The following is a 13,478-nucleotide window of genomic DNA, read 5'->3' on the forward strand; positions in this document are numbered from 1 at the left end:
TAGGTATATTTACTCTTTGTTACTAGATGAGTTTTTCATTGTAACCGCTGAGATGTTTAATACACAGGCCTCTTCACTAATGTGTTACTTTGATATTCCTCTGGATGCTGATATTTTTGTATAATATATCACAGACTTCAAACTACTGAATGTTAACTTTGTTATCCTGATGCAAAAATACTATATGCTTTAGTAATGTATTACAATTATGTTCATATCCTTTATTTTTGCATTATTAAATGCTTTATTTACAGAAGTTTTGAACTAGACTAAGCTTGTCTTACTCCCACAATAATTATCAGTTCTTGCCCGTAACAAAAAGAGTTACTCTGTGGCTTTGATGTTGAAAAGTGATTATGGTAACTGAGTTAGAAAAACAAAAAAAATCTCTATAATCTGTGTTTGAAAAAGTATACAATGAGCTAAATAAAGATGGAACCAGTCATCATGAATTACATATGCACGGAAAATGATGCTTGGCCATTTACTACACTAAGAAAAAGAAAAATCTTCTCATTCTCTCCTTTTTTCACCAGTGATCAAGACTTTGCTGGGTTGTTTTGGGGGTTTTTTTGTGACAAAATTTTAGAGAATTTGGATGGTTTTAAATAGTTTTAGCTGTAATGACCCTTTTATTAAATGTCGGGGATTAAATTTCTCACACTTAAAGAAATCTCGAAGGTATTTCAAATGGTGTGCTAGAGGCTTGGGTTTGTTTATCCTGCACAGAAGTACCTAATTAGGAATATGACAGATCCTAACTTTCTGAGGGTTGATACGCTGTATTGTCTTCTCCAGTACCTCAATGTTTTTGGTTTTTTAAGTGATGAAGAGATTGTTTCATGATAATTTTTATGTTTAAGTTTTTTATTGCACAGCATGTCTAATTTACTACTTAACTTCATTGCTTAAATGCTTTGATAGTTCTCATTTAGCTTTGATTATAGTATTAGAATGGCGTATGTCAGATACACCCAGCAAATATAAGTGGATATATTTGACATAAGCAGATTATACATGTCATGCTGGTATTCACTACTTATGTACTTTGGGATTTACTTTGTTATTTCACTTAGAAAACATGCAATACAGCAAGGGATGGAGGGAATGTTTCACATTCATTGTTGTCTGCAACCTCTTTTTTATTACCAGTAGGTGTTTTTGGAAGACACTTCAGGAAACAGCATCACTGTTGTCACTGGCAGTCTTAACAACTACATAAAGTTAGTTTGTATGTAAAAATTAACTTCTATATGTGGTTACTATTGTCTGTGTTCACTCTATTGACAATGATAATACCATCTGCTTTGTCAGCCTCCTCTCCCTGTAAAATCTCATCAGATAGTCTGTTTTTCTTAACTATGCAAAACACTTGCCAAATTCTACTGGAGCATATTTAAAACTCAAAATGCATGCTAATGCAGTTAATGAAAGATTTTGCAATTTCACAATTATTTTCTTTGTAAAACATTGTGCTTTTCCCACTTGATTTCTTAAATGTGTACAAGTATCTGTATATGTAAACTTTTCATTCCCTGTTTTCAGTTAATCTATGGTGTGGTCACTGAGTAAGCTGTGTATGTGATGCCCTTGTTTTTGTTTGGTAGTAATTCTTATTACTGCTTTTCTTCAACAAAAGCTGTGAAGCTGTCTTCTGTTCAGATGAGTTGTGATGAGTGAGAATCACTGGAAATAGTCAATAAGGCATGAAGTTTTCTGTTAATGAAAAGAGACTTTCTACTTCCTTAATCACCACGTATCAAAAATCTAGTGGTATCATATTCTGTACTGGATGAGATAGTGGCAGTATTTTGAAGCATTTCAAGAAAATATTTTGACTGAAATAAACAGGGGTGGTTATAAATGTGGAACTGAAAGGCTCTGTCTTTAATCAGTTCCTTACTGTTGATGGCAAATTTATTCGTGGTCATTTTGAGTAAAGGAAAAAAAATAATTTAGGTGTACATGTTAGTTCTCTTACAAGTATATCTTATGTGTGTGTTTGTGTGTATATATATTTATATAAGTATACATCACTACAGCTGCTCTTAAAAGAAGAGCCAACTTTGTGACAAAGTTGCCATTGTGAAAATGGGTATTTGGTCATGATTAATTGAATAAATACTTGAAAATGTTACTGCTAGAAAGCATATTCAGTGTAAGGTAGGGTAAATTGCCCATTTAAGTTATTTCTATTCTCCTATAAAATGTTTCAGATTAACATTTCTGAGAAAATAATCTCAAAGCTACCTATCTATAATGTTATGCTACAATTTTTGTTTTCTTTATTAAACACTAAACTACCTAACTGAATGTATACGATCTTACTTTCTTAAGGTTTAATATGCTGCATTTTCTTTTCTAGTACCTCAAGTAGTTTTATGCTTGTTTCAATTTACAGGCTTTCAAAAAATTTAATTGGCCATATATCTGATGTTTTTTATGATTTTTCTAAAACTCAGCTTAAAGCAATTCAAGCGATTTCTAACAAATGCAGAGGTATTTTATGGAAAAAAACTGTGTTACCAGTATCATAAACCAATGTTCCTTTAAAAAGAAAATTACCCCTCCCCCCCAAATTTGCCAATTTTGGTGGGTCGGTGAAAGGTTTTGTTGGGTTTAGAGGTTTGTCTTCTGACTATGATGCTTTGTCACTATAGTGCTATTTTTTATCTTCTACACTAGTATTTCCATTTTAAGTTTGCATATAAATATTTTTCAATTAAATGCATTAACTGCTTTTCTTTATCAAAACCACGTGTGAAAATAAGCACTCAAATTTGATTGTAACAAATTTATTAATACTTAGGAGTAACATTAATCATTGCCACAAAGAGTACTCGCATTTAACAAACAGCATTGTGAGTGTCATACGCATTCATTACGCTTTCTTTTGAATGCCTTTCTCTTTCTGCTGCAGTTCCTTTGTGTCTCCTCATTATTTCATTTCCACAGTTAGCACTTGAGCCTGTAACTCTGTCAGATTGTTATCTCCCAAATGGTCTTGGAATAGGACTATTATGATCTGAAGACATAGAAGTTTCCCTCCAAAGTAGCTAAACTGACTGTCAGCATTGCTGCTTAAGATAAAATTGCCACGTGTTCTCCATTATAACATCTAGTTTTCAGTTGTTTCTTAACTTTGACATATTTTAACCACTTAACCATGCAGAGTCTTGGTCTTCAGCTGCTTTTTATTTGGTGGAGAAAAGCATTTGAAAATGAAGTGAACAGGAAATGCTGCTCTCCATGTCTTTAAAAAGCAATCTAAAACACCAGGACATTTTGAACTACATTTCTGGGGTGCTTTAGTTTGTCTAATGTATTAGTATACAATCTGAAACCTGATTGGGGTATGGGAAGGGTGAATGTAAGGTATAGTTTTCTGTCTCTGTAAAAATCCACTTACAGCTGGTAGAGTTATGTCTAACACTTAACTGTAAAATAAAATACTGTAACTGGAAAAAAATATAATTAAGGGAAGGGCTAAGCTGCTTTCTGACTGATGTAGAAGTCATCTGAACTTCTTGTGTCCTGATACAGTTAAAAAAAAAAAAGGAATTCATGATACGTAAAGACAGTCTCAAAATAGAGAACATGTTTTCATGCATGGCGTAACTATACTGAAGCTGATTTCTACAGGTGATTAAGAATTAAATAACATCATCAAGAGTGGACATTTATGGTTACAAATACACAGTTGTAGTAATTACAGTGGGGTTCTTTGAGGAATTTGCAGGATTTGTGTGATCTTCTAACCTGGAGATCGGAAAGTGAGACCAAATGCCAGATTACTAGAAATGCAGACATACTGCAAAGCATTTGTTGTGGATCGTTGGTAAAGAAAGGGCTCTTTTTTGTGTGCTTAGAATTTTTGATGAATTAAAATGTTTATTATTACATCTTTAAAGTATTCTTAGTTAAAGTCAGCTTGAAGCATAGAGCATCTTTTAGTTTTGATATAATGAGGAAGTACTGAGGTTTTCCTTAAAATAAAGTTTAGGCTGTGTGCAAAATGTTTGTACTCAAATATGCATTGTATCTGAGGAACACGTAAGCTTTCTAAGACATTTCGTGTATCCCTTTAGTTGAAATAGACTTTAAGAATAGCTTATTTTGGCTTTTTTTCCAGTCATAAGCTCTGCAAGTTCAATGTATAGTAAATCATTGGAACATCTGCTAATAAGATGGTAGAATAAATTAGTTTTTAATTGAGCAAAATAATTGTTTAACTAAATGCATGTGGTTATGTTCTTTCTTGCTAGATTTGGATATTTTAATCAAATCAGATTTTTTCAAATTATTCTCCAGTAATGAAGGAAAGAATTTTTTTTATCAAATAAATTAGATTTTGCCATATCTTACTTTCAGTTTTCAAAGAAAAACCACGAAAGACAAAAGGTACAATAATAGCATAAAATTTGTGCTGCTGGACTTCTTTAAGTTCCTCAGATTTTAACTTGCATGGGAAGTTTCTTAAACACTGCATTTCCCATACACTGTAAAAATCAGGCATGCTTCTTTGCAACCTCTTATTAATCAGCAGCTTTGAGTCTTTAGCACAGTTGTTCTTATTTTACTTTACTAGTTTTGTTCTGGGTGTAGGGAGTGGTGTGACATAGAAGGACTGTAAAAGCACCTGGTCTGCTTGGGAAATAGTTGTTCTATGCATAGGGAATACAAGCTGTTTTTATCAGGGAATTTCTGATGCAGTGGACTTGTTAGGTAGGACACCAGACAAAAATTTTGTCAGCTCTTGGGAGTGTCACTTGCTGCATAGTAATCCCAGATTACTAATTACAGATTAATATCCCAGAGTAGGTACAAACATTAGGATTTAGAGCAATTTTTTGCCTAGTACGTTTGTTTCCGCTTAAATACTTCCAGTAACAGAGATCCTCTCCCAACATATGCTGTCTCTTTTCTTAAGTGTATATTTTGGGCACCTTGTTCAAAGAAAGGCAACACATCTTGCACACCAGCAAGACCCTGTAGTATTTTGTATATGCTGGAAACTTCAAGCTTTTGTAAGGATAGCAAACTAAGGGAATAGGAGTGATGATGTGGAAAAACAGGCGGAGAGGGAGAGCAACGTGTTGTAACTGGTTGGAGCTTCAGCAAAAAAACCTTCAGAACCTGAGCTCCACTAGATACTCCAATTCTTGTTTTTTTTCTTAATATAGTCAGTGTTGTATACTTTCTGTTTCCCTCTATTGTTCCTAAAATGTAAAGGATTCTAGGTGGTGCACAGGATGCTCTTGTGTTTATGCATGTCACAGACATGCTCTTCTGGGAGTTGTTTCTTGAATTCTGATTTGGAGTTTGTATAGGAAGATTTGAGAACACAAAAAATAAAACTTAGCTCAGCTCTTCTAAGAAAATGGGAAAATAATTGTGAAATATTGTCAGTGAAAATGTTAGACACACAAAAAGATATTAAGTATAGAGAAACATTAATTGTTGGGGAAGGAAAGACTAACTTGGTGAAGGAAAATAAAGCATTTGATTGCTTTTTCTGTATTGTTGATGTAGAAACAGTTAGTTTAGCATGGGTCACTTCTGCTTGATTTTTAACATACTCTCTAATTCCAACATGTGTGAGGTTGGATACATTGAAAGTAGTGCAGGGTTAAATTGGTCAAACTGATTTGTGAACCACTGCTGTTTATTTTCTAGCAATTCACTGGGTGTAAGGTGAATCCTCTAGGATTTGACAGGCGCAGACTGAGAAAAGCTGTAAGAAATTACAGGGAAATATTCCTAGCTTTGGCTGTGTACAAATGTTAGAACAAACAGCATTCCTGAACCCAGGTGTGTTATTTGTAGGGAAGCATGAGGCAATGAAGAAGAGTGTGATTGGGTGAGAGTAAGGGACAAAGTGCATGAGAAATCTTGAGTTGAATGTGATAAAAATGGTATTTTGAATTTATCAGCTGTATTGGCTTCCAATAATTCTGTTTGTGTAAGAGGAGCAGTAGCTGCTGACAAAACTGGCTTCTGATAAAACTTTTGAGACTGTCCAGCTAGAGGGCTTAATCTCCGCTGTGTTCCTGAGTTGTGCTCTGCTGGTTGCTACTCTCTCTGCCTAGTCCCTTCACAAGAGAGTCAGAATTGTTTTTTCCTATGGAGCTCTTAGCTAGGACTTTGAGAGCGTAGTCTGAGGAACTGAATATTGACAGGGATCCATCAGTACAAAAGCTTGGGAAACATTTGTTAAAGCAATAATTGCCTTAAACTACGATAATTGATTGTTGATAACTCAATTAAGACTGTGCCTCAGGTGGGGTCCTGCAGAGTTCTCCTTCAGCTTGGATCTCTAAGACATTCAAGAATAACTTGATTGGTGGGATAGAAAGCACGCTTAGAAAACAATTAAGTCATACTAAATGCTTTTAAAGATGGAATTAAAATTCAAAACTGTCTTGAAATTAGTGCTCCTGAAGTCAACAATATGGAATTCATTACACAAATGTAGAGCAATATGTTGTTGTAGAGGGGCATAAAAGTTGCACATGAATGCAAAACTGGGGAAAAACTGGCAAGGCAGAGGTAAATGGAGAAGAGTATCTGGGCTCAATGAATGTTGAATCAAACATAAGAACTGAATTTTTTGGGGAGGGAAAGAAGAAGCTGGGATGTTTCAACGGGAATGTGGTTTGTAAGATGTAATTTATGTAGTGTTCTGAGTAATTTAACCTTGTTGAGGTCTCTGTTGAAGTATTGCCTTGTCCAGGCATTCTGCTTTAAGAAATGAACAAATTGGAGGGCCCAAGAGAGGTATGAAGAATGTTCAGAGTTTTGGAAAGAATACCTATTCAAAAAGGTTCAAGATGCTAATGCATACAGTTTGGAAAGAAAAGACAGGGGGTTGAGCTACCTTAGAACAATTTATGAAGGCTCTTTATAAGGAGACTTATTCTGGGAGTAGCTGGAAAAGAAACTGGCTTAACATTTAATAGATTGTGTTGCAGTTTAAGTCAGCAATTTCTCATCTAGAAGCCACAATTCTAAATAGTGTTCAGACTGCATGAATAAAGTTGCAAGCTTGAGAGCAATACAAATTCCTGCTTTTTTTTCTTAGTAGCATAGATTGGTCTATTTAATTTTTTTACCCAAATTATCTTATTTTAAAATTTGATTATTCTTTTAATCATGAAGCAAGTAATAAAATACTAGAGGCTGCTGTTTTTCTTGGGAGATGGAGAGAATGTAATGATAGTCACCTTGTGCATTGATTAGAAGAGTGGTTTAAAGTCAGGTTTGCAATGTTATTTTAACTTTAACAGTGGAATGAGAGAGAGATATAAAGACCTGGTGTGCCAGAAGTTTGGTTGTGGAGAAAGGCATGTAAGATGCTGTTTATGTAAGATAGTGGTATGATTTTGGTATTAAGCATTAAATGAGTAGCATTTGCAGGATTTTGATATTTCAGGGCTGAACTTTATCACTTGTAGCTGGTTCATTGCTTTATCCAGTCTTAGTGAATCTTCCTTAACTTCCTATGATGCACAGTTTGTGTATGTGTTCACCAGTGACTTTAATCTTTATTTTTTTCCCCCAGCAGTTGATTCAGACTTCATAATATCTTTATTTTTTGAGCTTGGAATACTAAATAATTTTGGGAGTGTACCTTCCCTATGAACAATTTAGCCATTGTGAAACACAATTATTTTTGTTGAAGAACTTTAATTTGCTTGTGTTCATAATTTCTGCTCACTCCTAAATACTTTCTGGTCTTCTCAGTTTTATAACGATTTCAAATATGTTGAGCTGTAGTGCTCAAAACCAATTTTAATTAGCTGAGGAAATGAAAGCCAACAGCTTCTCCATAATACCATTGAATAGCTTTGTTTACCAGGATCTAAAATATCCAGACTTCTGTCCTTACTGCAGAGTTTCTATTCTCTTAATATCTTCTTTGAATTTAATCTTCAGTCTAAAATTTCTAGGTTTATGTGTCCTCTGAGCCTCATGCTTCATCTTTGCAGTGTAGTTGTCACAGAGTACTGCTATATGTTCTTAATGCTACCTTCACTTAGTGCTTTTTTAATTTATGTCATAATTTCCAGAATGCGTGATTGAAAATAATGAAAGGGAAAAAACCCTGGAAAATAACTAGGAAATAATGTTATGTCTGGCTAAATGGCAGTATTACCGTGTTAAGTGTAGGCAGGGGGTTGTCTGCTGATACTGAAGTTTTAGCCAACTAAACATGAAATACTTGCTCTGTTTGTATGCACAACTGAGTAAAGGATGCAACTTACAAAAAATTACATGTGCCGTTGTTGTGTATCTGTATATACATACATATATATACACACACACATGTTACATATATATGGCAAATACAATGTTTTTCAGAAATGTTGCCTGTGAAACCTAAAGTGAATACGTAACAAGCCTTAGGTTTATTTCTGAAGGAAATGCTATGGCATGGGTAGATAAAGAAGAGTTTCTGTAAATGTGGGTGGCCAGCCAGCAGCATGCTGTCCAGATCGAGTCCACCAGAACAGTGTGGAAGGGTGAAAAAGATTGTTTTCTGCAGGCTCCTTAGCTGTAGGCAGAGAGCAAATGAATAGTCAGCCTAGGGGCCTTTCCTGAAGGCCCTGTGCCATTATGGGACTGGACCTACACCTGGCACCCAATCAGTCCCACCACATGGAAGTTGTATGCATGTCTGGTCATGCAACCAGAACCTGCGTGTTTCCGTGATGTGATGCACACTGTTAGCCTACTAATGAGCGTGTCTGATCATGTTAGTGGTGAGGGAGGGTGGTTTGTGATATCTGCAAGAGCTCATACGACTTAATGAGGAGAAAATTAGGACTACCAACTGCCCTAGACTACCAGATGTTAAACTTACAGTTTTCAGGTGAAAAAAGGTTTTTATCCCCCAAAGTTGGGGTCACATAGGTGTCTAAGGTATGAAAATAGTACTTATCATTCTTTAACCTCAGGTGTTTAGCATAGTGAGCTAAACTAATAAACACTTGATGATATTTTAGAGGCAGAAATACATCTTGTTAAATTTTTAATTAATTTTCTTGCTTTTATAGAAATAAATAATCTTTTTTTTTTTTTCCCCCCCAGTTTAACTTTGTTGGAAGAATCCTTGGGCCCAGAGGACTAACAGCTAAACAGCTTGAGGCAGAAACAGGATGCAAGATAATGGTCCGAGGGAAGGGCTCAATGAGGGACAAAAAGAAGGTAAGATCTTGAAAGGTAGTGTAGTTTCAGATGCATAGTTTTATTTCCGAACAGAGGGCAAACTCGTGTGTCTCTTATTTGTTTTGTTCTTACTATATGCTTTTTTGTTATCTAGTGTTTTTTACAGACTTAGTAAATACTACAACCTACCCTAAAGAGGTTAAATGTGCATGCTCCATAATGGTGCAACTGAGAGTCTAACTAGCAATTATAAAGTATTCTTCAATAATAACTAACTTCTAATTGTGTCATGTTTCACAAGATAAAGGTAAAAATTGAAGTTAAATGTATTTTTCTAAGGAAGAGCTGTTAACCTTAAAGGTGTTTCTTGTATTGAAATACCAAAGTAGGGATTTGTGCAAGTAGTGTGGACTGGAAAAATGTTTAATGTATTTCTGGCAGTGAATTCTGGCCAAGTAAACAAAGAAGAACTGTGTTTCTGGATTTGTTTTGTGTTCAGGTGGCGTTGCAAATGTACTTAGGGATCTTTCTTGCCCTGTCCTGTAATATACATGCTCTGCCCTTGTAAACAGTCACTACACTTTTCAGAGTAGAGCCATCCTGAACTTCAAGTTGCTCTGGTGATAACTCCTGGAAGCAATTTATTTTTGAAGGTTTATTTTCTAGCTGTTTCCCTCCACCTGTGGTTACTACTGCTGAAGTTGCACCAGCATGTCCACTGCAGTTTTGAAATGTGCACTTGACGGTACCCTTTTTTCTCTTCGTTCCCATAAGTATTATTTCTTTTGGTTCTTTCTGTAGAAAACCCCCTCTTTTCCTTATCTGATTGGCCACGTAATACATTCTATTGATACATATGTAGCACATAACAATTAAAATAGAAAGCTAATGTCTACTCAGTTAAAAATCTCAGACTTCCCAGAGGTTATGACTGTGTCACTTTCAAACTTCATTTGATGCCTCTTGTTTTCATAATCTGCTGTAATACTGACACCACCCTTTCTCTTACTCTAGCTGTAGCTATTTTGGATGTTCAGATTGCCAGCTTTTGAGCAAATAGCTATTCTAACCTATGAGAGTTTTTGGCCGTCTAGGTTCTGTAGAAGAAAGAGGGTGACATTGTCTTAAATGCTTGATATCTATGAAGGTTTATTTTTTTTAAAACATCATAGTTTATAACCTGAATTCCTTCTACCTCTTGGCTGGGAGGACATTTATCATATAAACGAGTCCTCCTCTCATGGGGTTTTAAACTGTAAATGGGTAAATAGAACTCATAGTGTTGATCCTTTTGTACAGGATTTTGAAATACAGATTTCATATAACTGGGGGGTGGTAGGAGACATTAACATTTCTGAGTATTAAAATTTCAGTGTGCTTCACCCAACATATCAAATTGTGTGGGTGTAGATGCTATATTTTAAAGGAAAGTGTATGGTTAGCAATATGTGAACAATCTTAATTACATAGCTTTGTGACTATTAATAGTAGTAATTTTTTTACATATTATATTGTCTAAAGGAAAAAAAAAGAAATATATCCTGTGACAGGAGATTTAGTGAAAATACTGCTGCGCTTTAAGAGTTTGTAATATTCACCTAGTTTTCTTAAGAGAAGACTATTCGATCTGCTCTTGAAAGCTACTACTTTTTGGCTGGTAGATTAATTAGATGTTAAGACTTCCGACTACCTGTGTAACAAAGTAAGTCTTCACTATGTGGAATATACTAAAAATCAGTTTGCAACGAATGAATTTTCAAACCATCAATCCAAAGAAAAGTACTCATACTTTAAAAACAGTGAGTACTTAAAAGTTCATTCAGCTTTTTCCCTATTTAAACATTGTTTTTAAAAAGAGATTGTATTTTTTATCAGTAATACAATTCTTATCTTCATTTATGGGCAGAATTTAACTTTATTGCTGCTCCCTCTTTGTTTTAGGAATGGTAATTCTAGGTCAGGAAGGTCAGGTCTAGGTCTAGTTCATCAGGAGTTAGGTTATGTAACTTTTTTTCTGGATAAAAATATTAGTTCTGGTTCATTTATGTTCATAGATATCATAAGCTAAAGCATTTAGGCATCTATTCTTCAGAGAGCTTGTAAGTATAGATTGAGCCCCCAAGTTTAATGGTCCAGAAATAACATCTCATTGTTAGTAGTGAACGTATGTATGTATATATAAGGTAGTCATTAACATTGATGCTCTGATACATCCTTAAAAGTTTTGCAGATGGCTTTGCTGTGTGGAAAAGCACACTTAGTTGTGTTAGCAATAGCTATACTTGCAAACAGCTACAGTAGTGTAAAAAGGAAAAAAAAAAAAACAAAACAAAACACCACAAACCCTGCATCTGAGGCCTCAATTTTACTCTGAAGAGACCCATTCCCCTGTAAACATTTCATTTGAAGACCCTTTTGTAGAAAGCACTTGGAGTAAAGATTACTTCAGATTTCTGGAAATTGCTGTATGTTCCTTGGCCTACATGACATAATCGCCCTCACTTTGTCTCTTCCCTGTCCTTCTTGTTCATACTAGCCTAAACAGAAAACAAAGTGGCCCAATGAATTCCACATCAGCTATGGTGGCCATTTTCCCAGGTGTGACTACCAGTGCATTTTTGTTAGAGCTGTACAGCCTTCATTCTTCAAATGTTTTTTATATTAGGTCTCACTGAAGACTGTCCAGCTACCGAAGGTGTTCTGTTTCTATACTGTCAGCAGGGCAGGCACTTGTGCGCCACCAGCCAGCATAGTACATGTGCACGCACCAGGTCCTTTGTTACTCTCAGCTGCCAGCTAGGATAAGTTCATTCTCTGCCGTGTTGCTGGTCACCACCATGTGTTCTGACCTATCCGCTCAACAGTCATGTAGGTCTTGGAGTTTGTGAAATGTATGTTACAGAATTGCAGAACGATGGAGGTTGGAAGGGACTTCTTAAGATTCTCTTGTCTAACGCCCCTCCTCAGGCAGGGTCAGCTAGAACAGGTCACCTAGGACCATATCCAGATGGCTGTTATGTTTAGTGCCTATGACCTCCCACTGCTGTGTTTCAGAACCTGTCCTCTCCTGTGGGGAGTCATCTCTCTAGATAGCTTGGGCAGGTTTACTGTCTAGGAAATGGTGTCTTTGGACTGATTTCCCCCACTCTCCCCACTTTTTTTCTTTTTTTTTTTTTTTTTTTTTTGGTAGCTGTTCAAAGGAGAATAGGCAGTGAGTTACTGGAATTTTGTCTCTGAGAAAAAGCCTAGGCGATCTGAGACCTTCTGAGTATGAGTCACCTGTTTTTTGAAGTTTAATGAGAAAATGAAAGCTGTCTTCAACAAGGACAAGTTCTGTCTGATAGATCAGCTAGAACTTTGTACACATTAAAAGCCACATACTGATCCAGTCAGCGCTTTAATGCCCATTACTTCTTTGATGTTGTCTGTTTTCTGATATTTTCGGAGCACAGAGTACTTGACCATTGATGATTTCTTGAGGTAATACTGCAGTTAGTGTTGAATATTAAATAGTTTAATATACTTGAATGATGATATATTTGAATACCAAATAGTATAATACTGGTTGTAAACCAGTGTCGAGTACCAAATAATTTTCTTGATAAAACCTATTTTCATGCCATCCATTCCTAATCTTTCTATAGCTCTTTTGCTCTCATGAGGTGATTGGTATTAGTAGTTTATCTTTTTCAGACTGGACTTTTTGTTGCTATACTATTGTTGCTTCAGTAGGAAGAATTTCATAATCATTGATTATGATGCAGTTTGTAATGCAACCCAGTAAGATGCTGCTTCTAAAAATAAAGATTTGGAAGCTGTATTCAAGACATGATGATCACAAACAGACTAAAGTAAGGAGGAGTGACATTTATCAGTTCAAGGAGTAAGTACACTTCTTGCTATTGGCTCTTGCCTCTTTTCCTGGTGAATTATACTTACAGATGAACTTCTTAGTCTTGCAGTGCAAGCTAACCGACTTCCTTGGCAGTCAGTGCCTTTTAATGATAACCATCTTTTCTTTTATTTTCTCAAGGGGCTTTTCTCTTTGCAGATTCTACTTCAAAATGCTAATGTACTTCGAAGTGTAAAATACCAAAGTAATAGTATTCTCTCATGGAAGGCTAGGTTACGCTAATTGTTTTTTTTTAAAACCCTTTCCTTTTACCTAGGGTCAACGTTACATAGAAAAGAGAGTATTCAAGATTTTTCCAGTTTTTGACTGAATTGCTTTGAAATTTGGAGGAGATAAGAAATGCAGGTTAACTTGTATGTGTATTTTTAAGTACATTTCATGCCTGCAAAGCTGATTG

At 35.5% G+C, this 13,478-nt stretch overlaps 1 protein-coding gene across 1 annotated transcript in view; it reads left to right on the plus strand.

Moving 5' to 3' along the window:
• Positions 1 to 13,478, plus strand: part of QKI (QKI, KH domain containing RNA binding) — a 167,303-nt gene that overhangs the window by 53,570 nt on the left and 100,255 nt on the right. Inside the window, 1 exon segment of the mRNA XM_035900406.1 lies at positions 9,091 to 9,207. Coding sequence (XP_035756299.1) covers positions 9,091 to 9,207 — 117 coding nt within the window.

Source organism: Egretta garzetta, unplaced genomic scaffold (assembly GCF_000687185.1).
Source record: "Egretta garzetta isolate BGI_Z169 unplaced genomic scaffold, ASM68718v1 scaffold388, whole genome shotgun sequence".
Classification (NCBI taxonomy): domain Eukaryota; kingdom Metazoa; phylum Chordata; class Aves; order Pelecaniformes; family Ardeidae; genus Egretta; species Egretta garzetta.